The sequence below is a fragment of the Miniopterus natalensis genome, chromosome 1, assembly GCF_054644295.1.
Source record: "Miniopterus natalensis isolate mMinNat1 chromosome 1, mMinNat1.hap1, whole genome shotgun sequence".
Lineage (NCBI taxonomy): Eukaryota > Metazoa > Chordata > Mammalia > Chiroptera > Miniopteridae > Miniopterus > Miniopterus natalensis.
The window spans coordinates 9,151,483-9,179,173 of NC_142081.1; the positions used below are offsets into that span (position 1 = coordinate 9,151,483).

General features: G+C 39.8%; 1 protein-coding gene across 1 annotated transcript; it reads right to left on the bottom strand.

The window, feature by feature from the left end:
- Positions 1-27,232, bottom strand: CPSF2 (cleavage and polyadenylation specific factor 2). Its single transcript, XM_016205718.2, has 16 exons — positions 27,086-27,232; positions 23,762-23,822; positions 21,950-22,130; positions 20,778-20,937; positions 20,593-20,698; positions 19,259-19,388; positions 18,477-18,592; positions 17,086-17,273; positions 16,144-16,434; positions 11,192-11,292; positions 10,648-10,848; positions 8,643-8,795; positions 6,960-7,185; positions 5,557-5,856; positions 4,198-4,332; positions 1-3,829 (listed from the first exon to the last, which is right to left on the bottom strand). The coding sequence occupies exons 3-16, from the start codon at positions 22,096-22,098 to the stop codon at positions 3,737-3,739; spliced, it is 2,349 nt and encodes a 782-aa protein (XP_016061204.1). The 5' UTR covers positions 22,099-22,130; positions 23,762-23,822; positions 27,086-27,232; the 3' UTR covers positions 1-3,736.
- Between the last annotated feature and the right edge of the window lie 459 nt (positions 27,233-27,691).

The window sequence follows — 27,691 nt, forward strand, 5'->3', positions numbered from 1 at the left end:
TTGCCGATTTCAAAACTTGATATAAAACTACAGTAACCAAGATAATGTGGTATTGGTACATATAAGGATAGATACAGAAAACAGAATGTAGAGTCCAAGAACAAGCGCATACATTCATGGGCAACTGATTTTCAACAAAGGTGGCAAGAAAATTTGATAAAGAAACAGTCTTTTAAACAAATGATACTGGGACACCTGAATATCGCATGCAAAAGAATAAAATTGGACCCATATTTCATACCACATAAAAAAATAAACTCAAAATGGATCAGAGACTTAATATAAGACCTAAAACTATAAAATGCTTAGAAAAAAAACCGTCAAAAATCTTCCTGACCTTGGATGAAGCAATGATTTCTAAGGTATGACACCAATAGCAAATGGAACCAAAAAGAAAAGAAAGATAAATTAATCAAAATAAAAAATTTTTATGCTTCAAATGACACTATCAAGAAAGTAGACAAACACACAGAATGGGTGAAAATATTTGCAAATCATATATATCTGATAAAGATTTAGTACCTAGACTATATGAAAAACTCTTATAATTCAACAATAAAAAGATAAAAACCCAAATAAAAAATAGGCAAAGGATCTGAACAGACATTTCTCAAAAAAATACTCAAAATGACCAGTAAGTACAGAAAAGATGTTCAACATCATTCGTCATTAGGGAAATGCAAATCAAAACCATAATGACATACCTCTTCACACATGAGCTTGCTAAAATAAAAAAGATGGTGAGTGACAAGTGTTGCTGAGAATGTGGAATAATTAGAATTCTCCTACACTGCGGTGGGAATGTAAAATGGGGCAGCCACTTTGGAAAAGTCTGGCAGATTTTCAAAAGGTTAAACAGAGTTACCATATGATCCAGCAATTCAGCTTAGATAGAGGGTTAGGCAAAAGTAGGTTTACAGTTGTGAGTACACAAAACATAGAGTTTATTCCTGTATCATTTTCCATATGAACAACTGTAAACATTTTGCCCCACCCTGTATATACCCAAGAAAACTTAAAACATATGTCCATACAAAAACCTGCACACTAATGTTCAGAGCAGCATTATTCATAATAGCCAAAAAGTGGAAACAACCCAAACGTCCATCGACGACGAATGGGTAAACAAAATATGGTATGTCCACACAAAAGATTACTCAGCCATAAAAAGAATACTGATGGATGCTGGCTACCACATCGATGAATTCTCAAAATATTACGCTAAGTGAGAAAAGTCAGGCACAAAAGGCCACATATTTTATGATTCCATTTTTTCTGAAATATCCAGAACAGGCAAATTCACGGAGGCAGAGTAAATTAATTGTTGCCTGGGGCTGGAGAAAACGGAGGATGGGCACTGACTGCTAATGGGAGTGAAGCTTCTTTCTGGGGTGATGAAGAGATTCTGGAATTAGTGGGAATGGTTGCACAATGCTGCAAATATACTAAAAACCAATGAACTGTGCACTTTAAAACAGTGAATTTTATGCTGTGTGAATCATATCTCAATTTTTTAATAAAAGGCAAATGGCTCTTAGAAAACTGATTTCCTCACTTCTGTTTGAGACCACCTACTGGTTCATGGATATATTTAAAAGTTTGCAATGATCTTTGCCATTTGTAATCCTACTGTAACAACATACTACAAAAAAAATTTATTTTTAACCTAATTATTTATAGATATCAGCTGATGGTCTACTTGTATTTATTTTGCTTCTAAGCAGTAAAGATCTAGAAATTCCTCCGAGTTCATGATTTATCTCATAGTCCCTTTTAAAATTCGTATTTTGCTTAAGTAACTGAGGCTAAACAAATGTCTTCATTTTAGAAATTTTAGTAATATTATCATCTAGAAACAGGTAAAAATATTGCTCCTACAATGGCATTAGTTAGCATAGCCATCTTCAGTACTTTAAAATTTAATTCCTGTTCACAGGACAATACAAAGTTTTGGCAAGCCCTGCTGGTGTGGCTCAGCTGGCTAAGCATCAGCTGGTATACCAAAAGGTCGCTGGTTCGATTCCTGGTCAGGGCACATACCCAGACTGTGGGTTCAATCCCCAGTTGGGGTGTGTACAGGAGGTAATCGATCAATGTTTCTCTCTCTCTCTCTCCCCTTCGCCCTTCTTCTCTCTCAAAAAACAAAAAATTTTTAATTTAAAATTTTTTAAAAAAGGTTAAGCAAAGACAAATTTTCAATATCAGTATTGCAATGTAACATGTACAGCCAAATTCTTCAAATCATGAAACAAATGCACTTTCATCCCCCTGGAAAATAAATAGAATTTTAGGCTTACTCTATTCAGTAATGAGAGTTTAAGTGAATTTTTTTCAAAGCTCTGCAAAGAAAACATACTCTTCATCTTCTGTAACGTTGTTTTGTGTATCCAGTTTTTAGTATCAGAAAGCTGTAAACTGCATTAGCACTATAATCCACAAGAAAAGCTTTGTAAGCACTTGAAACAGAATGAAATGAATTCTAGTCTAATATCACTGGGTTTACTACACATAGTTCCAAATAAATTAAATAAGACAGATCCTCCTAAAAATGCTAAGAGTAAAGACAAGAGCTTAAATACTTATGAAATAAGCATCAAGATCTGCCAAGATTAAGCTACATGCTAAAAAAGTATCAACAGATTATAACAGGCAATATGATTTTGATTTTCAAGTTCACTGGAAATTGCATATATTCAGTTTTTATTCTTAAACACAAGTGGTGTGTACTATATCAGGGCTGCCGGCCCCAAGAAAGATGTGAATACAGGAAGGATAGCCTTGTCCAGTTTCAACATTATTTTTGTAGTAATGTGTATAAAACCAGCCACTGCTTGGGCAAATTTAGGAGAACATAAGCCTAAAAGATGAAACGTTTACACCTTGTAAATCAATTATACTGTTACCTTATAAAAATGTGAGGTTCAAATTTATTTCCTTGCAAACAGAGCACTAAACAATTTCTAACACAGTAATCTCGCTGATAGTTAAGCTGTGTCTAATGTGTATGCAGAACCCTTAAGACATCAAGGAGTTCTTTCAAATTATGTATATTCAGATGATGGTGTTATAATCCAAAATTAACAACAACAAAATCTTGATAAAACAAGAAGTGGGAGAAATAAAAATTGATTTCTGAACCAAATATGCACAACCTCACACTCGAGTGGGTCTGGGAAATACAGGCATGGAGCAGATATGTGCATGTGAAGACAATTGCATATTATAATTCAAGAGAAGAGTTACAGCTCATACTCTTTGCTTTTTGTTTTTTAACTAGGTAGGCCTCAAAAAACTTTTATCAGGTTTTTACCTAATGGCACATCTTTCCTAAATAATTCTCACTTTGCATTCCAGAAAATGTAAGAAACAGTTTGCAAGAATTCATGCAAATATGTTTCTCTAAGGCCATGAACTGGTTTGCTAAGTTGCATTGTTTTGTTCAGGTAAAAAGCCCTTCTAGAATAAGGATTCTGTAAAGGAAAGCAATCTCCTTCACCTCTCAGGCCTGCACACGTGTTAGGTCTCCACCACTCAAAGCAAAAGGTAGAATGCTTATTGAGCATTAGCAAAATGGTCTCTATTTACATCTTTAAAAATCTAATGCATGTGTAAGTCTTTCTGGTAGATTCTTTCTGTATATTACCAAAAAAAAAAAAAAAAAAAAGAGCAAAAGCTTAGAATAAGAATCCTTTTTTTCTTATAAAGGTCAAATAGATACTTCTTGACATGCTGTCCTTCACACAATGGCATACTGTTCATATAAAAGGTCTCTTATCCTATAAAAATCTTGACAAAGGCAGCCTTCTAATCCAATGCGTCCAGTTTCAGTCTAGAAATCAAGTAAAAAAAAAAGTTCTTTAGTACATTCTCCATCCATTATTATGCAGACATAATAACCAAAATATGTTAACTAGATTACTTTATGATTGGTCAGGAAATGGATTGCTCTGATTCACAGAATAAGGGTATATTATTCATGAATTTCACATACATATGAATGTCAGAGAATTCAAATAAAAATTTACAATAAAATTATCAAGTCTTTGAGAGTCACTTTTAAAAGCCTTCAAGGTCATCATCATGAATATAAATGACTGATTTCCAGTTTTGTGAAATTATCAATCAAGAATTACAGAATTCAATATGACAAAACATCAGAAGCATTTGTTCAACTCAACCCTTATTAAACACACTTACTCTACGAACTGCTACTTGATTGTTGCAAACAAGGACACCTCCTACAAATTCAGCTTGGATCCCCTCCCGTAAAAGAACTTGTTTGAAGTCTGACAGTCTTGGTTCGTTCATAAAAACTGACTGGTGGCCAGGAACCTTAGATAAAGTTAAAGGGGAAAGAACAACTTCAAATACAATGCCAGACACACAGACGTACTGACTAAAATAAAGTAGCACATGCTCTTTAAGACACTTTTATTATTCCCTGAAGTCCTTTGACAGATCATTTCAAGACTGTAAATTGCATCCCAAGTTGTTATTCTGAATTTTACCTCATTATTTGACATTACAAAGCCCTTCACATTTTCTGAATGTTTCACAATCAGTTTCATTAGTCATGCCTCATAATGACAGAGACACGCTGGTAATGGTATGCTCTTCACTCACCCACTTGCCTAAGGGGGTCAACCAGAGTGCCAGCAGGCAGAGCTGAACCCAAACCCTTTGCTTAGTTCAGACGTTTCTCCTGGTCTCAGTTCCACTTGCCCCCTCCCTCAGCTAATGCAGTGGATGCTCCAGGTTTTAGAATCGGAAAGGCAAGTGGTTCAACCGAATGCTGCCACTTTGACATTGCTCTGAAGAGTGCTCGCTTCAGCACAGACAGAAATCCATGCCAACTCTTCCCAGTCTCGAGAGCAGTAACGGCAGAAGTAATCCAGTGACAGAGGCTGTCTCTACTCCTTATTGCTTAGAAGGGCGAAAGACATCACTTGACATGCACGTAGGACTCTTATAATACAGTTTTAGTGTTGTTGTAAGTCAATTCTCTGAAACCTTTACTAATAACTAAGTAGACATCTCTTGAGAACATGTCAATACTAGACTACGGTTATATCTATACTAAATAAAGATTTCTATCTATATCAAAACCAAGTGATTTGAACTGAATTGACAACAGACAAAACTGGAGTGCAGGAGTAAAACATTCTTGAGAAACTATAAATCTCCTGATTAGAAGCAGGTAGATGATTCATCAAACTTAATACTTAAAAATCCATACTGGGAAAAAAAATCACGAAACAATTGTGTATCTTGTGAAAGGTCTGCTAAAGCTTTCCTTTAAATTGTTATTCCCTATACAAGACACACACACACTCACACACACACTCTCATACACAGGGCGCACGCACACACACACACACACACTCTCACACACACACTCTCCTACACGGGACACATACACACTCACACACACAGAAACAACCTAGAGTAATCTTTCTAAAAACTCCAAAGCCAGTCTACACGTGGCATAATTTAAATGGTCAAAAGCCCAAAAGGGAACGGGAAGGGTGCCAGAAGGGAAGCGGCGCCGTGCCTCACCTCGCTGGGGGGCAGGGGCTCCAGGGTGGGGATGACCTCGCTCTCCTCCCCGGTCTCCCTCTCGTCGTCCCCGAACAGGCTCTTCATGGCCTTCTGCTGGGCGAGGGCGCTGGCGTCTGAGGGCGCGTCCACCTGCATCTCCGAGTCCTCTCCGTCGTCCTTCAGCTCCCCTTCTTCCAGAATGACTCCCGTGTCCACTTTGGACACTCTCATGTCTAAGACGCCGTCTATCCAGGCCAGCTCGGCATCTTTTGCCTTACAAAACTGCAGGGAGCTAACAAGTGAATCTTTTAATCTCACCTAGACATGCAAGGGGAAGAAGAGAAATAAAACCGCAAAGTACAAATTAACAATGAAATATAACCTATCACTCTCATTTTCTAAGTCTGGTAATGTGTATTAAAATTTCAAAATCTTTCACTCATCTGATCTTCACCAGGACTGGTAATGACCTAACGACCTGTAAGATCACTGGGCCCCTGCCTACTTCCCAAAATAAAGATTCTTAACCCAGACTGCACACTGGGGTTACATGGCAATTTTTAAAAACTATATCAGTGCCAGGACCCACCTGCAGTGACTCTAATATAACCAGTGAGACTAAGACCAGAGCACTGAAACCCCCAACTCCCCCAAAGCTCCCCAGGTGACTTTCATGTACAGCCGAGGCTGAAAACCACTAGTAGGTGTCACCCTCTAATACTCGGTGGTACCAGAGCAGTACTGAGTTGCTCAGTTGTCTAAATAAACCGTGTGGTTCCACACCTCCATATTCTTGGAATGCTGCTTCCTCTTGCTTTGCCCAGAATGACTTTTTTGTTCTGTAAATCTAATCTACTTTTTCCAAACAATACAGACATCACTTCTGCCTTAACTGACACCATCTCCCACTACCAAGTAAGAGTTAATCTCCCCTCTATTCCTATTGTCTGTGCCTGTCTCCATCTTTTTCCATTAGTAGAACCCTGACATTTGTGAATTTTTATAAAACTTTTGAATTCTTGAACACTCAACATTCCCCTCAGCTGTATATTTTTGCAAATGTTGTTTCCTCTGCCTGGTACACTCTTTCTTCCCTCCCTTTCCTATTCTACACACAACCCTGAGAACCCATCAATTAGGATTCGGCTTAGTTACCACTTCCTCTGGGAAATCCTTTGTAACCTCTAAACGTGGGTTGGGGTCTGCCTCTTTACACTCTCATAACATCCTCTACTTTCTCTATCAAAGGTATAACCGTGGAATAAATACTATTTCCTTGCTATAGGCCCCACACACTCAGATCTGCTAGGGCAGGGGCCTGTGTCTGTCTTACTCACCACTGTGTTCCTAAGGCAGCCGTCTGTCCTAATCTGCAGCACAAAGTATTTACTTTTACACGGCTCAAATGCCAGCACGTTTACCTGGTAGATGTGAGTCTCACTAGTGGCGTCCACTGTCTCGTGCAGCTTGGGCATGTACACTTTAATATCTTTCCCCCCGAACGCCCGGCAGCACTCTGCAAGGTCCTGGCTGGCCTCCGGAGGGCCATGGACAATGACCAGCTGCCGCGGTTTCATCTGATTAATGATCTTCTTAATGGAATCCCCATCAGAGCGTCCTTCATAGTCTATGTAAGTAACCCTGGCTCTGTAATCAGACATGATCATTCAATCTTACTTTGCTGATCAGTTCATTCAAAAACTAGGTTTTTAATGGCTTTTATTATCAGGAAAGAAACATATACAGTATACAAAAAAAGGGAAAGAAATATATACAGTATATAAAATGAGGATTCGAGGAAGATGCATTTGTTATATTATTAATATGTATTTTGGGGGAAATTATGGATTCTTTAATAGGTGTTATCAGAAAAAGATGGCTCACTATATAAAAAAAATAAAACTGGATCTTGACCTAATACCACATAAAATAGCAGATGAGTTGAAGCCATAAAAAACAACAACAGTGAAGCTTTAGATTACAGAATAAAATGTAAAAATTATCTTTGTGACTAAGGACAGGGAGGGACTTTTTTTTATATGAAACCCAAAAAACATAATGGGAAATATTTTATTATTTCCTTACATCAAAATTAAAGATGTTTTTAAATGAAGTAGACCATGGACAACTCTTATAAACAAATAACAGAATGGGAGGTGGTATTTATTTGCAATGTCTAAAAGCAACCAGAGTAATATCCAGGATATACAAAGAACTCCTGCAAATCACTAACAAAAAGGCAGCAAACTAGAGAAAAATGCACGGAGGACGTAAACATGGACTTGACAGAAGAGAACACAAAAACAGGAACAAGCACTTGAAGAGATATCAGACTCAATAATAATCACAGTAAACAAATTTAAACAGTGCTGACATGTTACTTTATGCCTATTAGACCGGGAGACCTTAAAGAGTTAGAAAATGCAAAAGCTGGTGACACAACAGGGCGAGGGAGCCGCCTGCTCTGCTGGTGAGAACAGGAGCTGGAACAGCCGCTCTGGAGAGAATCCGGTGCACTGCTGACATGCACGATTCAGAGCTCGGCGACACCCAGGAGCATTACACACTAAACGGTATCACTGGGCAGGTACAAACCAGAAACCGCTTTGCTCTCTAATGAGTTTTTTAAAATTCTAGAATGATGACTTACTGGTGTTATTAACTGTACCAAGTAGAAAAGGAAAAAAGTTTCCTTAACTACTTCTGATCACTGTAGCATTTTCAAGACGTTAGGGCACTAGAAATGTTTAATTCAAGGAGTATATTTTATAAAACAAGCACTTAGGAAAATTAAACCTATGAACTGTATGCCTTCACCTACTACTAGACATAATAAAAGTGCCAAAAAGAAAATTTCTTATATAAATGTACAATTTAATGTTTAACCCCTTCCTGTCCACCAATTCAATTACTCTGGCATGCAGATATACCTAATGAAGGGAAAATACCTCCATACTTCACAGTCTTCGCATGACAAAAGAAATTACATTTTGAAAGTGCAAACTTACTAGAGGATATTCAGAAATTTCACATCGGAAACGATGTAAATTATATAATTCAAGTGTTTGAAACTTTTATTTCCACAATGCAATGAAAGCACTTACTTTATTTCAATAGATTCTGTCATAGAAATGCACTTGGTAGGAACATCAGACAAGTCCTGATCCATGGGTTCATCCCCGTTTGTCAAGCCAGACTCCAACTTGCTTTTCTCTTCTTCAGTAGCTTGAAGTTCTGGCACTAAGAAATCCTCTGGTCTAAATAACAAGTCTCTAATTAGAAGTAGTAACAAGCAAGCTAATATTATGTTACATATAACTAACTAGTAAATGGCATAATTTTTAGACTCCTCATATATCTCAAGATTTAAATATACATTTGATCCAAAGCCAATGCAACTCCATAATATCAATTATCAGCTGACTGCATATATTACGTTCCTCATTAAGGAGTACTCTTTAGAACACACCCTGTGAGCTAGTGAGAGTCCCTGGATAGATCACTAGATCTTAGTGGTTAGGATAAGTGCTATTACAACCTGGCCCTGCATTTGTTTCTCCATTTCTGTGGTTTCCTTTGCCAAGTCCCAATTCTTATACATCTCAGACCTCCTTTGATTTCTTTAAGAACCCCAGTCCTCCCATCCCTGCTCAAAGAAGGCAGGTAATTTTCCATTTGCACATTAGCAAGAAGACTGAGATACAAAAATCATTAGTTCCCTAAAAGCCTCCATCTTTATTTCAACAAACTGTTAACACATCTATCTTCCCATTTTTACTTCCAATATCAGAGTGTTGTATGTTAAAATTTTAAAAACAAACTTTTAAAAATGTTTTCTCTAACTCTTATAATTGTCTATGCCCTACCCCCAAATGCACTCACAGTCCTGAGAATCCCAGCCTGTTACCCAACACCTAGACTATAGCAGCTTCTTTTCTCTGAAGTCCAGGGTCTCCCATTGTAATTCACATAATAATAACAGCAGTAGCAACCACCTGAAGTGCATTTACTATGAATCAGGTTCTATGCTAAGTGCCTAAAAACAACCTTGTTTAATTCTCCCCATTTTTCAGACAAGGCAATTGAAGCTAAAGAGCACTGTCCATAAGCTGAACAGATTGGCCAGTAATTAAGTGGAATGGTAAGCAAACTCACCAATGGTGTTTAGATTGTTACTTTTCTTCTCTATTTTAGAGGGCCAAGTAGACAGAGGAATTTTCCTAATTAAACCCAAGAGTGATCTAAGTCCAATACAGGCTCAAGAGAGCATTATCAAACTACAAAGAGAGTGAAAGAGAGGGGCAGAACTGTGTTGAGGTAGCAAGGAAGAAACAGGGAAGGTTTCCAGTAGTTTGTGGAGCCAGATTTAGCGGCTCAGAAACCTGGGATGGGAAAGTTGAACAAGGCAGAAGGAAAGGCATATGCAAAGGCGGAACATGAAAAAGCTGAGAAGGAACCTGAGAAGGCTGGTACCTCCAGAATGGAGAACACACACGGGCGTAGCAGAAATATGTAGAAACATAACAGAAAAGTAGGGAGAAACCAGAGCATGAAAGACATCGTACACTGTGCTAAGGCACTGACATCTGCTGAAAGTGACAGATACCCTAAAGGATCTTTATACAGGATAGTCTTTTCAGATATGAGATTAGAACATGTGATTTCAGTTCTTTTTCTAATAGTGGGTACAGATTTTGTAGATTTTCCATGGTCCCATTCACGCTCTCATGTTTCTCTTGTAAGTAAAACACATGTAATACTATCTGAGATATAGCCCATTTCCTAAACTTAACATATCCCGTCCATCAAAAGTTCTTCCTATCCTATGTCTCTCTCCAATGTATGTCCTTTACCTCTGTTTATAAGTGGGAAATAAAAGTCTTGATCTGAAGTAATAAAGCCACTAGCTTTCCTTTCATTTTAACTCTCTAGATGTTCCTCCACCTTTCTACATTTACGTTTAAACTCTAAGTCTCTATTGTTCAAGCTGAGGTACTCAGAAAGTAACAAGGCACATGAGGACCAGCAAGACCATTTAACTGAGCTCAAATGGTGACACACCTGATACCTCTAATCTGTAAGAAAGAAAAGCTTGTTTTGCTCACATACTTGATAATTTCTCCGTATTCATCCCATTTAATTCTTTCTTCTGGAGCAGGAAACATAGGGTAAGACTTTTTAGCCTGTTTGAAGAAGCTGCCTTTCCGACTGCCTTCGCCCTTCATCATCAGGTCATGCTTCGTCTTATGAGCTGATGGCTGGTCAATGTCTTCCTCAACATCGCTTTCATCACTGGAATCGATATCTGCCCTAGGAGGATTTTGTAATAGATAAAGGTCATAAAGCCCCAAAAGATTTTGAATTAATGCTGATAAAATTATTATTGGGTAGTGAATATTAACTGGATGGTAATAGACTAATCATCAATATTATTGGGTTGATATTTGTGAAACACAGCATTAACTGCCACTTAATAAATGCATATTAATATCAGCAATGAAAGAATTTGGTATCCTAGTACCATTTGAAAGATGTAATGAAAGTAACAAGGTTGAAACAAAAGCTAACTATTTTCATGAAACTTTTTTGTTTTAGATAGAAGTTTTTCTCAAATTGCATACTTAAACTTGTAATATGTCTGAAAATAACTCACTCTTTTGACTGCTCAAGTTTTTTGGCAGCTTCTTTCTTGAGCTTCTCCCTTTCCAAGTATTCTTCAAGTTCTTTCCCTTCAAGCTTTACACGTTTCCTCAACTAAGAAAAACAGCAGATGAAAGGAAATATCAACATTAGGGGGTTAAGGCAGTGGGGTGTGAGACACATCACATCTCTAGATTGATTCATCATCTTTCAACTAAGTTTTCCTCTGAAATTATTCAAGGGTCCATTTATGTGCACTTACAGATCCTATTTAGATTAGTACGAAAATTGAGCTTTCCCATTTCTAGGGTGGGTTTAATTTAAACCAAACTGGCTTAAAATCACTAACTGGGGGGAAAAAATACAGCTAAGTATTTTTATGATTTAGTGCGGGTAAGGCCTACATATGACATAAAACCCAAAAGCCTTCATAAAGGAAAACATGAACAAATACAGCAACATGAAAAATAAAATCGCTTTAACATTTTAAATCTCATAAAGTTAAAAGAAACTGAAAATACTATCTGCAGCACTATATCACTAGCAGAAGCTAGTTTTCCTAAGACCCCTTCCAAACCAGAAAAAGATGGTCAACACATCAGAAGGCAAAAAATATAGGCAACTTCTAGGATAAGAAAAACAAATAACTAACAGTCATGACATGTCTAATTTCACTATTAGTTTTAAAATGAAAATATTTTTAATGTAATACCATTTTTTAACCTATGAGATCAGAAACACTATTATATGGGAAAAAGGTACCTTCAACCACTATCTATGGGAAAATCAGCACAATTATGTTAGAAGGCAATTTGCCAACATCTAAAAGTAAAAATGAGCCCAGCTGGGCATGGTTCAGTGGTTGAGCGTCGACCTAGGGCCCAGGTGATTAGGGTTCGACTCCTGGTCAGGGTACATGCCCGGGTTGTGGGCTTGATCAATGACTCTCTCATCATTGATGTTTCTATCTCTCTTTCTCCCTCTCCTTACCTCTCTCTGAAATCAATAGAGATATTTAAAAATAATAAAAAAAATAAAAGTAAAAATGTGCTTGTCATTTAACACAGCATTTCTATTTATAGGAATTTATCCTACTAAAACAATCACACAAATGTGAAAAAAAAGGTTATTGCAGCAATGTTTGTATAGTAAAAAACTGGACACAATTTAAAATCCATCAATACAAAGTGATTTAATCAGTTCTCAAATTTTTTGATCTCAGAATTGCCTTACACTCTTAAAAGTTACTGAGAATACCAAAGAGCTCCTGTTTTTAATACTGTTTCTTTTTAAAATCCTCACCCAAGGATTTCTTTTTATTGAATTTAGAGAGAGAGAAACATTGATGCAAGAAACATCAAATGGTTTGCTTCCCGTATGTGCCCACAAACAGTGGTAGTTTCTTAAAGGCCAGTTGTAATGTGAAATTGGAAACCATACCAATAACTTTTGGTACTTTATATGAAAACGTGCTGACTTATCTTGCACTTTGTCTTTTTAAAAAAATTATTTTTTATTTTTATTGATTTTAGAGAGAGAGAGAGGAAGAGACATCAATTTGTTGTTCCACTTATTTATGAATTCATTGGTTGATTCTTGTATGTGACTGGGGACTGAACCTACAACCGTGGTGTATTGAGACAATGCTCTAACCAACTAAGCTACCTGAGTAGTGATTTTTGACTGGTAAAGCATGCCTATCTGAGGAGATGACCCGTGAATTGAGACTTGAATGACAAGGAGCCAGCCTAGTGCAAAGCTGAGAAAAACATTATAGGCAGAAGGAACCCCTAGTGCAAAGATCCTGATGCAGGGCAGCTGTGCAGAGCACGGAGCAAGTGCAATAAGGTAAGGTCAGAAAGGTGGGCAGAGATCAGGGCATGTGGGACCTTGAAAGTCTGGGTAAGGGGTTTGGATTGTATGCAAATAGCAGAAGGAAGCCATTGGAGGATTTCAGGAGGTAATGACATGAAACAGTGAATGTTTAAAAGATGCCTGGGGAGTTGTCGTTCAATGGGTATAGAGTTTCAGTTCTGCAAGACGAAAAGTTCTGGAGATCTGCTGTAAAACAATGTTCATATAATTAACTCTACTGTGATGAACCCTTAAAAATGGTTAAGACACTAAATTTTGTTATGTGGTTTTCACAATAAAAAGAGAGACAGAGAAAGACAGAGATCTCTTTCGATGCTACGAGAAGAAAGGATTAAGAGTGTATAAAAGTAAAAACAGAGAAACCAGTTAGGAAACTACTGCACAGTCTAGGCAAGACTATTTAGCATGGGCTAGGATGATGGTAGTGGAGCTGGAGAAAACAGGCAGGTATGGGATATATCTGGAGGTCAAGCCAATAGGACTTGTTGCTAAACTGATTGTGGGTGTTGAAAGAAAAGAGCTGAAAATAAGTTTTAATAATCTGTGCATTAGAAGTCTGGACAATGGTTACCCTTCAAAGGGGCAGGGGAGACCACAAAGGGGGCATTCAGGGTACTGGTAATATTTTATTTCTTGATCTAGACACAGGCTGGACAAGTCTGTTCGATTTGTGAAAATGTGTCACACTGTATGCTCATAATATACACGCTGTTCAGTATACATTCTACTTCAATGAACATTTTTTTAAATTTCTGGATTTGGGCCTTGTGTAAACATGTGGAAAGCACTGCTATTCCCTGAGATGAGGAAAGCTCAGAGGACAAGTGTGGGGGTAGAGGAGAAGACATAGTAAAAATCGTCTTGGATGTGACCAAGTGGAGGAAAAAGTGATAGATCATGGACAGAAAAGAGATAGCTACACAAGAAATGTCCCTAACAAGGTGAGAGGGGAGAGAATCCGGAGCATAAGCACTACTTATGACAAAAAGCAAAACCAGAACATTTCCAGTTTCAGTTCCAAGTGTCATTTTCTATTTCTTCAAACTTAAACCACTTTCAATATTCTTTTATGAATTCCTCAAATGGCATATCTGCCTTGATTGAATTTCCAGTAATTAATATTTTCTAATACAGCATTTCATATCTGATGAAGCCATTTTAAGCATTTCTGAGTTCTCTTAACTTTCTAAGCTATTAAATAACCCAAAAGACAGCATTTTACTTTGGTGTGCCTGCTTTGAACCCTTCCACCATCCTGCATTTATAGCGAATGTATACCAGACTTTGGTTACTATGATTACTCTCTTCTTCAGTAGAGTTAATAGGATGCCCTTCCTACTCAGCTTTTAACAAACCAAACACCCAGAAAATGGCTGCTAGGAAGACAACATGGAAAGCTGTCGTCTAACCCGAGCGCAACACCGGCGGGTGTTAGCCCGTTCAGGATCACGAGCGCTAAACTCCAAGTTAACAGCAGTTATGGAAAACGGATTTGGTGGGTTGGTTATTAGCAAAATGATCTTTTGGCAAAATGGCCATTTGACTAATTGTCTTGCTCCTATAACAGGAGCCAAGGCAGCAAATGCAGATGCAGAAAACAGGTGAGGCTCTTCAGTGGTGAGAAACAAGGGGATTCCCATCTGCGTTGAGTCTGAACCAGGTCATGTGCTACGGGTGAGGCGTGAGACGGGGCTGTAGTAGTTTTGAGAAGAGAGGTATGACGTCTTCTTCCTGGGGAGTGCAGAAAGGAAGAGCCCACAAAATGCTAAGTACTAGTGCTGGGTGCCCTTCTCAGAGGTGAGGCCATGACTATGAAGGAAAACTTGTCGCACGCACTAGAGAATTTGTTGTTGTTTTTAAATATGTTTTTATTGATTTCAGAGAGAGGTAAAGGGAGAGGGAGGGACAGAAAACATTGATGGGCTGCCTCCTGCACGCCCCCTACTGGGGATCGAGTCTACAGCCCAGGCATGTGCCCTGACCAGGAATCAAACTGGTGACCTCTTGGCTCATGGGTCGATGCTCAACCACTGAGCAACACTGGCCGGGCACACTAGAGAGTTTAAGCCAGTAGCGTAAAGTTGCTTGGGTACAGTCACAAACTAAGCAAATGGTGTAACTAGAGTCAAGGCTTTGCCAGGTGAGTACAACAGCAGAAAGAAGAGTAAAGTTAAAGGTGTTTACAAAATAATGATGGACCATGGACTGGAGGTCCGATGGATAGTAAAAGTGGTGAGGTTCATGAACTTAAAGTCCCAATGGGCCCGAAAAACTGCTGACACAGCAGTAATAGAGAAAGTCACCTGTAAGATCAGAGTGGGATGCTTGAGGTAGTAGAGATGTGGAGGTTGTTCAACCAGAACAAGGTGAAGGGCACGACCATGGGAGTAGATGGTGGGAAGGATGCCTGAGGTGGAGTGGAGGAAAAGATCACTAAGAAATAAGAGGTCAAGAAACAGAGAGCCAAGGAGCCAGACAGACAGGAATGCTAAAGTCATCAAGAATGTAAGTCCTGAGTACGAGTGGACAGGAAGGCTATGAACCAGGGTCCAAAGTCACTGATGAATGACAGAGCATGACCAAAAGATCGGTGAATGTCAGGAACAAGGAGGGGTGAGCGTATTGTCAAGTGTGATGCTCAAACTACAGAGGGAAGAGAAATGGCTTCAAAGCTGCAAACACAACAAGAACACCTACGCCACCGAAAGGACATGAAGCGTCAAAGAGGGCAAAAGGAGCATCTACTTGAGAGGGCTACAGGGAAAAAGAGTCTCACTAGGGAGGAGCCGGATTCCAACTAAGGAAAGGGTGCGGGGCAGCTTTCAAAGAGGAACTGAGAATACAGCATGGAAAGGGTGCGGGGCAGCTTTCAAAGAGGAACTGAGAATACAGCATGCACGCGTACTGTCTGCGTGTGGCTCAGAGGGTGCCATGGAAGGGCTCGAGAATGACAATGTCCAATTACGTAGCTCTGAAATGTGTGCTATTAAAGGCTCTCTACTGTTATTCTGATAAAAATCTTGAAACAATTTTGAGTTTTATAATGTATTCAAAACAGTGTTAAGATAAAGTTCACATACAAGCACTTACCTCTATTTCTGTAATTTTTTCAGAAGGATTATCAATTAAGAAACGCGCTAAAGTCCCAGGAGTAGTTCTGTAAGTTAGAATGATTGAGTTTTTAGGGTCCTCACACCACTGAATGAAGAGATCCCTTGAAAATCCACATTCCAGGTCTGGCTGGCTGGCAAGTACCACTTTAGGGCTAGGTACTCGAGCCAAGTCAGAAAGGCCATGACACAAAGAGAGATGGCGGAACTGAAATGGATTATTTCTTTTGTCTTCAAAACATCTCATCAATTTGTCACTCATCCATTCTACCTAATGTGGGGGGAAGATAACAGTAATGAGAAAACGCTGTATTATCACTTCAATGTATCCTACAACGGTCAAGGAGTTCAAGTTCTATCTCAAGTCTTTCCCCCAACCCCCCACCCCACTGGTTGCTTAAATCTGTACCTTTCTGGCAAGCAGCTGATTTTCTGCTTCCATTCCCCACCAGATCCCACCACCCTGGTGTTCATCCCTAAAAATCCGATTTTGCATTGTTTCACTTATAAATTACTTTAAATATATTGAGAAAGGTATGTATAGGTTCCAAATGAATATCCTACTCCAGAGACCGCTCTTTCCAGGACAAGAGCTTATTCTAAGGGAAGAGAAGAATGAATTCTAACATCTGCAGCCTATGAGGTTGGTTTGCTCTCTCCTGCCACGTGCGATACTAAGAGCAGAGGAGAAGCAACTGGCGCAATCTGTAAAATGGGGGCAAATAGAACCTGCTTCACAGGGTATATAAGGATTAAATAATACATGCAAAGCAGGAAGAACAGTACATGGTTAATTGTTAGCTTTTATTATTACTCTCCTCCTCAACAGAAAAAGAAAATCTAAAGGGCAATTAAGACACTGTTTTCCACAAGCTTGATCTCTGTAGCAAACTTTATTATAAATGATAAGGTAAAAACCAACCTGGGACTTAGAAAACTCTACCACGTTGTAACTGACGTTATTGAGCAGTGCCAATGAGTAAACACCCAGGCCTGCATCTTTTGTTCTCCAAATCTGATCAAGGAGCTGAGCAAGTTCCAGAACCCTGCCTGCAGTGTCCACGGCTATTAACACATTGCCATCCCCTCGAAGTGTCTCCAGGACATTTGCTAGAAAACAAAGAGTATAAAATCCCTATAGAACACAACAATACTTTTTGGTGCAAAATTAAAGATAACTTTATCTTCATGTTTTTCTATAAAAACTATAGTTGATAAATAAGCCATTACTAGGCCAGGTACAAAATAAAAGAATTTCATTCAGGCTAATACAGACACTTTTTATTCTGTGAACATCTCTTTTTAGAAGTGCAAAACAATGCCATTAATAAATCACTGGCTTCCAACCATTATCACCCACAGTACACAGAGAAAATGGTATTTTTACAGTACAGTGGGAAAACTGAAAGAGTAGGTCAAGTACAACCATCCTGGGGTTTCCAGGTCACTCCAGTGTTGCCTACCCACCCCAGGGAACTTCGTTATAAACAATTTCCAAATGTATACACACATACACACATGTACTTTATATTAATACGTACATGTTTTGTATGTAAGTTTGCCTGCAAAATAAAATAGAGCATGTTCTCTCTTCTAACAAAAGTATCTTTATGGATAGATTTAAATAGATTCCCTTGTTCTAGGTGAAAGTCTACTTGAAAATACTTAGTAAAGTCAAACTCTAGCTGAAAACATGAATTGAAAACATTCTTAGTGTAACATAGTACACGAGTTATACTTTTTAAGTAGACAGACAAAGGCAGTAGTTTCAAACACGTTTAAAAATGGAATCCAGCTTTGCCTATTGAAACCTCACGTAGCTTATAAAAAAGGAATGTAAGGTAAAGCAACTGGAGACAAAGCAGAAGCAACCAGGGACAGCCCAGTAGCACCCCTTTAGAGCCAAGTCAACTAGATTAGAGTGTAAAACACCCAAAACCAAAAACAGGGAGCTATTTGCATCCTCATTTATCTCCTTTATTCATTTTTTACAGTATGTTTTTCTAATAGATAAAAGATGTTTATATTTTGTTTTTCCCTAGACATATACTAGTGAGTGCCAGGGAGAGCTAGCTATGTGCTGAACGGCAGGGAGAAGCCAGTCTTTATACTTATGAGACAAAAGTTAAATTCAAACCAACGAAAGCATCTTTTTGTACAAAATATTCATATGGTCACATAGCATTTTTTCAAAAATACTAGCATTAGCCAATCTTTCATGACAAGAGAAGTGTTACCCAGGACAGAACAAGCAGCAATGCACAGACCGGGCACTTCCCCAGCTCCTTATAAAGGGCATTACGTAATACATACTCAGAAGCTGCTCATCTCTCTGCTTTCTCCTCGGCTGCACATACGTAGCATTAAATGAGTCTGTGATAAGTAGGGAGGGTCTGCTTAGCATTTCCAAGGAACACCCATTTAAGTGGCTATAACAAATTTGAAGAAGAGAAATATTTTGTATCACTTCAAACAACAGCTTGTCTTACCTAAAAATAAGCAACTTCTTCTATGAGGTTTTTTCCCCCCTCTAACTATAAGTATATACGCATGCTCACTGATAAGAAAAATCTGGTAAATTAAAAAAAAGGAAAGCCAAGGTCTTCCAGAGTTCTATCATTCAGATATAATCGACATAATATGCTGTGAATACAAAATGAAGTATTTAAAATTTAACTCCTGTGTCTCCTTTTAAAGGGAGTCTGACTTTAAATATAACTATATTAGATGCTCATTGTTGGCTCTACCAAAAAAAAAAAAAAAATCACACGTCATTTGTTTAAACAGCAGGTCAAGAGCATATAAAATACAGTTTGACGTACAAAAATCAATCCCCTTTGCAACATCTCCAGGGAGAAATCCGTTTTATAGAGTGAATACTAACATGTAAATTTCAAATATATCTTTTATCTCATATATCATAATTTTCACTTACAATGCAAATAAAGTAATTTTGAAAATACTCACTAGTTGGCGCTTTAAAATTGCTCTAGATTACTGGTGAAAAAATAATAATTTTGTAATTCTAATTTTCCCTCCAAAGTATAAAATAATACCAATTGTATTTCTATCAGCTTTTCTCTTGATATACCTACATCTCCCTCTTGTGGTTGAAGTCAACGGCATACACAATTTCTTCTTCTCCATCTTTGACTATTTTCCATATCGTTCCACCTATCATATGACCAGCTGGCAGAGGTGTGATAGACAAGCCATGTCCTTTACCTAGATCAACGAAATAATGACAACACTCAGATATCTTTCAATCCCTAAGGAAAGGTTATTTATTTGGCTATTTTTTAATAGGTAATATATACAATGATACAAAAGTAAAAAGGCATTCAGTGAAATGCAAGTCTGACTCTCCTGTCCCCTGGCTACTCCATTCCCTCATGGAGGCAAATGCTCTTGTCAATTTATAAGTATTCTTGCAGATATATTTGTGCTTATGAATAAAAGGCTGGAGACTGGACTTAACCCTTTGAGGTCACATTAAATTTGGACATGGGTGTTGTACTGGTCGGAATTAATTTCCATTGAAAGAGCAGTGATACATAACATGCAAGATTATGAAGGATAAACGAGGAATTATGAACTGATACATGAATGAATAGAGTTAAGATTCGTACAGTTCCTTGCTGTGGTGGCTGAGAGCAGACATACGACCAGAACGGTCAAAAAGCTTTGGTGGCTGAGAGTAGACAAACGACCTCAAAGGGTTAAAGTTACTATTACTAGTAAATTACTTAATATGAACTAGTAAATTTTAATATTTATATTGTACACACAATTATTAAGTATTGACATTTTGCTAACCTCTAAACTGACCATTCAAAGGTCATTACAGTAAAGTATTTATCCTATAGAAAAATTCAGTACATGCACAACTGTTGAGATCACTGTTCCTTCCTGGCTAACTCTTCACATTTCCTGGCTGCACCATCTTTTCAATGCCAGGGGTCATATCTGACCATCTTTGATACAATTCTCTCTGTAGATGATCAGTATATGCTCAAAATGTAACTTCCTGAGTGAAAGAATAAGCTTTTTCCGGCTGGATTCTAGAATGCAGTCATTCTGTCCTCTGTGCCCCCCGCGCTCCATTTCTTCAGTCACCACACGCAGCATCACCTCCGCGCCCCAACGGTGCGCTCCGGGAGGATCCGCCACGCATCACACACAGTGGACACTAAACGAGTCCTTCCCGAGCCGAATGTGAAAAGGCCTGAGTTGTTCGCATTGTTAGTGTTTCGCCTGGAATATTTTCCAGTCCAGGTGACTCGGGTAAGTTCACAGTTCTTATTAAAAAATGCTAATGTTTTATTCCTCAGACAATGGTGCCTACAAGTTTTACTACAAATTCCCCCTGTATTTTTCAGCAAGTTAAACCCTATTAGTCCAATCATTTACTACAGGAAACATTTTTTACCTTTCAAATTCACGATCTGAGAGAATTTCAATTGCTGTATCTTATCAAAGGCTGCATCCACGTCATCTAACGTGAAGAGCGTGAAATCCTCCGTATTGTGCCGAGACTAAAAGAACAGCACAGATACAAGGTTAAAAACATCACCTGAGGGGCATCAAAAATTGTGTTTAACTTGCCTGACTTACCTGATACAGATCATACATGAACATCTGTCCCATTTTGTAAACAGGAATGGTGGCATAGATGGCGCAGTTCAGACCCAACTTTCCGACGGCATAGGGGAGGGCTCCAAGGTGCAGGGGGTCGGGGTGAGACAACAGCACTGCATCGATCTGGTGAACGTGCCTGGGGAACGCCAGCAAAATGATCACGTCCCAAGCCATGCTTTCAGGATAAGGGCAGGACACTCAAGGCTAATTCACCAATTCTGACTCCTCTCAGTATTCTGAATTGAAGACTATGCTGGAGTAAACGAGCTAAAAGTATGATGCCCGCAAAGTTCAATTCTTACAACCTGTGTCCTGTATAGACATCAAAATTATGGTATACTTATGTCACAGGTTAGTATATAGTGTCTAGACACATTTAAGAGAGAAAAGAAACAGTAGACACCACATATAAGCTGATTTCAAATGGCTATCTTATATACCGTAAATTTAAGTTCAAGAACTCAGCTTGGAATTTCGGAAATTAAGGAGAGGATATTTAAACAGCCACATATTTATTATGAATTTCTGGCCCAGCTTTTTATCAGGGTAGCTGACAGCATATTCATTATAGTAAAACTTCAATTAATCGATGGAGCATATGTTCTCATTGACAAAAGAAAAAACATTTTTGCTACAAGTTCCAAGTTTTTTAAATGCTTAGTCCCCTTTCCTTCCATAGTTAGTACGATGCTGCAGACATAGCTGAATTTTCCTCAGACATGGCTAGTATCCTTTTACCTCATGGTCACTATTCTGAGCAACAATTCTCTGTGTCTAGCATCAAAAGATCAAAAAGTACACTCATGTGATCTGACTGCAGAACTTTCACGTGGAAAGGTTTTCCTCTCCTCAGATTCTTATAACTTTCATCTTGCTCTTTTCTAAAATTTGGGTACAAAATTTCTACTGAGATCCATTACCCAAGTAACGATTAACTTAAGATTATGCTGAATTTCAAATAACAAGCTTATAAGTGAATCAAACTTCACAAGTGAAAAGTCACTCATTGGCTCTTTGGCATAAGTAAAACTAAGGCTTTTACTATAAACTAAACTAGAGCAAAAAAAGCAAACACTGTGGAACATGAAAATGGACTTATAGTGTAGAAAATTAAAGTTGACTTACTGGAAACAGTAAAAGGAACTTACTTCCTCAGGGAATCAATAATATCCATAGAAAAGTGCTCATCCCAGCCACAGTCCAATAAAAATCTAAATTCATCAACTTGGAGAAGATAACAAAGGGCAGACTCTTCTTGAACCCCAGAGAGGGTAGTTAATTTGATAATAGATGTCATTTTTTCATTCAGTAACAACAGTCCAAAAGGTTCTTTCAAAAGAAAAAAATATAATTAAGTATAAAAGTCCAATCTAACATACATAATAGACAAATTAAAGTTATAACTAATTTCTAAGTGGACAGAAATTCCATAAACACAGAAAGCAAACATTTTAAAGACCCATTTCCATTACTGCTAATTTAAAAGCACAGACATCTTACACACTTTTGCTTACAGTGAGCCCTTCAATGGCTGCCCAGTGTGCTTTGATGAAAAGTAGTGGACTTTAGAATCAGGCAGACTCAGGTTTGAATCTACTCCTATGTGGTTCTACGCAAGTTAATTAACCTTTTCTCACCCATGTATCCCAGTCTATAAAACATGAATATTAATATGCACATAAAAACGATGTTAGAATTTATGTTGGGATGCCTACTACATATATTTCAAGAAAATATAACACGAACACATCTATTGGGATTTAAGACCTAAAACAAGACTTGTGTGCTATTAAACCCAAGTTATAAAAACATTCATTAGCAAAATATAGCTCCACAGAAACATTCCAAATCTTAGATCTTTAAGATAAATTAGCCTTTGCCCTGGCCGAGTAGCTCAGTTAGTTAGCGAGTCTTCCCAATACGCCACGGTTTCGGATTCGATCTCCAGTCAGAGCACATACAAGAAACCACTGATGAATGCATAAATAAGCGCACAACAAACTGATGTTTCTTTCTCTTTCTCTCTCTCTAAAAATAATTAATTAATTAAAAAATAAAATAAATTAGCCTTTCTCTACTCTATGCAAGTAGAGAAGTCACTGCATAACTATAACATCACCATCTATCTGCCCAAGGTCCTATCGACAAACTAAGGTGAACTTACTGCCATCTTTCATAACAGGCTGTCAGGGGGCTAATCCCACCACATCCCCCATCCTGTTCTCCTCAGCCACAGCCCCAAATCAAGACTCCTACCGCTCCATTATCACCGATGGGTGCATGTCCTAGTTGGACCCAACCCCTCCACCTCCTCCCTCCCAAGTCCTTCCAGTCCGCCCTCTGGAGCTATGCTTGTATTCATGTGAAATACTGCGCTGGAACAGGACTGGACTGATACCTTGCATGGCCAGAAGATGAACAAGGTCCTAGAACAAACTAAGCCCGAAACATCACTGGAGGCAAAAGATGACAAAAGTGGAGCTGTCCTACTTCTCACTCATCATGAGAAGGCAGGGCTCTCTAGAAATGGCCATAAGGCTGGAAAAACTAGAAAGCAGCAGGAAAGGAGGAAGACCAAATATGACATGGACTGACCCCAAAAAAGAAGCCACAGGCATGAGTCTACAGGAGCTGAGCAGGGCTGTTGAGGACAGGACATTGCGAACATAACTCATTTATAGAGTGGCCAGAAGTTGGAGCCGACCCAACAGAAGATAATACAACATGCATGACAATTACATGAATGAACTAAAAGAAACTTTTCTTCTCAAATCTACCTTACCTCCTACTTTATCTACATCATAAAGTGAAAACACAAAGCACCTTGCAGATAGGCCTGAGTGAATACGTGTTAAAACATTTTTGCAGACAGACCCTGACTTCAACACATGAAAAGTATTTTTATTACAACTGCTCAGAATATAATAAAGCTCTACCTTTGTTAGACATTCATTACTTACTGATATCTCAGTGGTATATAGGATGAAACACCATGAATTCAAAGGAAGAGTTCTTTATAATCTAAAAAATAAAGAAATGAGTTAATGAATGAGGCATGATTTACTTCAGTTTTAATTATGCTGTTTAATTTCTATGTCTTGCCCTGAGATGAACACCGTGAGCGGCAACAAGTAGTATAATGTATGATCCTTTTTCAAAAAACAAACTCGTCAGGACATCTGTAATACTTTCAACAATAAAGATAAATTTTTTAAAAAGGAAACTTGTCAGCCCAGGCCAGCGTGGCTGCTGGAGCGTCGTCCTGTGCACCAGAAGGGTGCAGATTGATTCTGCCAGGGCACATACCTAGGTTGCTGGTCGGGGCACATATGGAGGCAACTGACTGATGTGTCTCTCTCACATTGATGTTTCTCTCCCTTTCTCTCTCTCCCTTCTTCCTTCTCGGGGGGAGAAAAAAAAAGAAACTTGTCATAATTTTAGGAAGCTTAAGCTTACATAAAACAAACAGGGATAAGATAATAAGAGATATAATAAAAAACAAAAGTAACAATATATCAAATTGGTTATAATCAGGGCTGAAATATGCAGTTTAGGAAATAAGATTTACTTAAGAACTGACATTAGCTTATGTCATTGAAACTCATAAAAAAGGTGGAATCTTAAATTATTCATTAAGGATTGGTAGGATTTAGGTAGAAAGAGACAAAGAGAAAAGGTATCCATAATGATAACATGATCAAAGGCACAAAACAAAAAATTACAGGCTACCAGTGAAAAACTAGCCCGGCACATGAATAGAAAAGGGCCAGACAAGTGAAAGGCCGTGGAACTTTGGACCTAGTTCTACAGGCAACAGAGAAACATTTTAAGATCCATTATCAAGTTGGACAAACACGTGATGTATTTTAGGAAAACTGGCTGGTGGGTATGATTGATAACAAGGTACAGAAAGTTGGGAGATCAAAAGAGGGAGCATTTAGCAGGCTACTTCCTCCTTTCAACTTTATTGGTTCTCTTTTGAGGCTAATTTCTTTAGTCCTAGATGTACTTTTAAAACTAAGACACTGTTATTATATCTAAGTAACCAAGGCTTGTAACTCTACATGTTTGATTCCTCTTTTGATTCCACGTTTGATTACTTCTTTTTAAACAGTCTGTTACCAATTCCTGGTTATTTCTCCCTCAGAACGCCTTGCACATGTATCATTCCCCTCTATTCCTACTGCCAGTACCAAAACGCTGGGTTTCGGTTTCCCCGCCTCCAGCCTTTCCCCATTTATCTCAACTTAAACATTCCCGCCAGATTAATCTTCAGGAAAAACCCTGCACATATTATCTCCTGCTCAGAAATCTAGGAAGGCTTCCTACTGCTTGAAAAAACAAAAAGAGCAGAAACCTGAATGCCTTCACCGGCAATGGAGGGCGCCAGCTAGCTGCCCTGACATCACTGCTCACCATCAGCTCAAGACCCAGCTCAAACTCCACGTTCTTACTCTATCATTAGTCTAGACTACAACAGCCTAGTCCAACAAAAATACAATGCAAGCCACAAATGTAATTTCAAATTTTTTTCACAGCCACACTGAAAAGATTTACAGGTGAAGTTAATTTGAATATATTTTTATTTAACCCAATACATCTAAAATATTTCAACATGTAATCATTATTAAATTATTAATTACATAATTTAAATTGTGGGGGTTTTTTTGCACTGTCTTTGAAATCTGGTGTTTATTTCATATTTACAGCACATCTCAATTTGATCTAACCACAATTTCAAGTGCTCAATAGCTACATGTAGCTCCTGGCTGCTGTAATAGCACAGGTCTAGACTCTAAAATCAACCCTTCTGAACGCAGAGCGTTGTGTTGGGCCACTGCTAAAGTGCAGGCTGGCACCATTCTATTTTAATGTACACGTCTTAGGCTTGATTTTAATGGTATCATCACCCATTTAGTCTCCCAGACTAAAACCTCGGAGCCACCCTCTTACCACCAAATTGGCTGCCACCCGATGAACCCTATTTGACATTTCAGAAATGTCTCTCTGGCATCCTTTACTATCAACTGAGGTGCTCAGTACCTTACCTGAATGATAGCAATTTCCTCTCATCTAGTTTTCCTGTTCCAAGCTGATCCCCCATACGGCTGCCATTCTTTTAAAAACCAAATATACTCATGCCCCTTCCTTGTGCAAAGTACCCGCTGGCTCCCTGCTATCGGGTGAGTCAACATTTCACAACTTCCCCAATCTGTGCATTCCTGTTCTCCATCCAGGAATGACCTTCTCCTGAGTCTAGTAAAAGCCTTTTGACCCTTCATGACCCAGCTCAAATAGCTATTTCCTCCTTAATATATAAAGCTTTTTTTGGTGTCCTCAAGCAGGTCTTTATTTCCACCTAGCACAAACTGGCAACAAAGAATACTTGTTGAATGGATACTGAATGCACCGGCGAAGGGTAAATGCGATGGCCTTGGTGGCGCCAACCCGAGCACGTTCTGGGCAGTGATTCTGACCCATTGCTACCCCATCGCAATCATCTGTCAGTTACTGGCTCTCTTAATAGCAGCCCTGCAAGTTGATGACAACTCAGGGGAACGCTGCAAAATGAAAGGTTGAAAAGAAGGGGTCTGGCTTGGGCCCCCGAGCGCACTGAGAGCGGAGTCTCTTCCGGGTCAGCTCCAGAAGAGCCGTGATTGCCTAAGGGGATCAAAGGGGTTCTAAGATTAAAAAATGCGAACACGGCAATGGTTAGCTCAGGTCCCAGGAGGCCAGACTTGCCCGGGTTACGGCTGGTCTGACCTCCTGTTTACTGAAGAGCCCGCAGGAGAGACTGACGGGGGCTGGGGAGTGGGAGACACGGGGGGGGGGGGGCACGAGACATTGTAACTCAAAAGGGCGCTACTTTGTTGCCAAGGCTTAGTAGCCTCCTGATCTCTCAACCCGAGACGAAGGGAAGGCCCCGAGCGAGGAGGCTGAGAACACGGGAGCCACGAGGCTAAGGAGCCAACACGGACGTCGGATGAACCCCTCCAGCACCGCGAGCCGGCAGGGGCGGAGGCGAGCAGCGCAAGGAAGGGAAGGCGGGCGAAGGAGCGACTCGTACACGCTGCCGCAGAGGCCCGGCGGCCTCAGACCCTCGGAGACGATATTCTCTTCCTCTCGCCGAGCGCTTCCGCCGAGAACGACCAGGACAGGGGCACCCGACACCCCGGGAGCCCGTCCCAGCGGAGCCGGGGTCCGCGCTGGCCCAGGCGGTCGGGAGCGCCCAGGACGCCCCTCCCCCATCCAAAGGCGCACTCCTTTCTCCTGCCCCCACTTGCCTCGTCAGGCCTCCCCCAGCGCCGTCCACTGCCCTTCCCCAACCCCTAGTCGGATCCAGGGTCAAGAGCGAGGAAGGCTAACGCTCGCTCAGCAGCAGGCGTCAGGACCGGCCAGCGGGGGTCCCTCAATGGCGGCCGCCATTTTGAAACTGGAGGGAACCGCTGGGGCGGGGAGACCCAGGGCGATACCATCTCCGGGGGGGGGGACGGGGCCGAAATGTAAGAAGAAGACGGCCCTCACATCAAATCTCATCACCCGGGACCTAGGTTTTATTTTAAGGCAGTTTGTAATCTGTTAAAGCTGACATTGCTATGAGAAGAGTCGAATACTGAAAGGGAGGAGGGGTATGGTTTGGCGGTGCCACCCCTGTCGTGGAGCGGGCGCGGCGAATGGCGTGTCCCAAGGCCGCGGCTTCCGCCGGCGCAGGAGGCTGGACCCGCCGCTGCCCTTGGTTGCGGGGTCGTGGCCGGCGCCGGGACCGCAGGTGGGTCGGGGGCCCGGGGTGGCGAGACGCCGGGACCACTGTCGTGCAGGCGGGGAGCGTGCGGCCCTAGGAGAGCCGTCGACGATGGCGGGGGGGGGGGGAGGTGTCTGGGCCTCCCCGG

Coding starts and splice junctions, on each gene's coding strand:
- CPSF2 (XM_016205718.2), bottom strand. CDS start 22,098: ATGACATCTATTATCAAATTAACTACCCTCTCTGGGGTTCAAGAAGAG. Junction 18,593..19,258: donor TTCAACCACAAGAGGGAGAT/GTAGGTATATCA, acceptor AATTTGTTATAG/CCACTTAAATGGGTGTTCCT. Junction 11,293..16,143: donor AAAAAATTACAGAAATAGAG/GTAAGTGCTTGT, acceptor TGTTTTTCTTAG/TTGAGGAAACGTGTAAAGCT.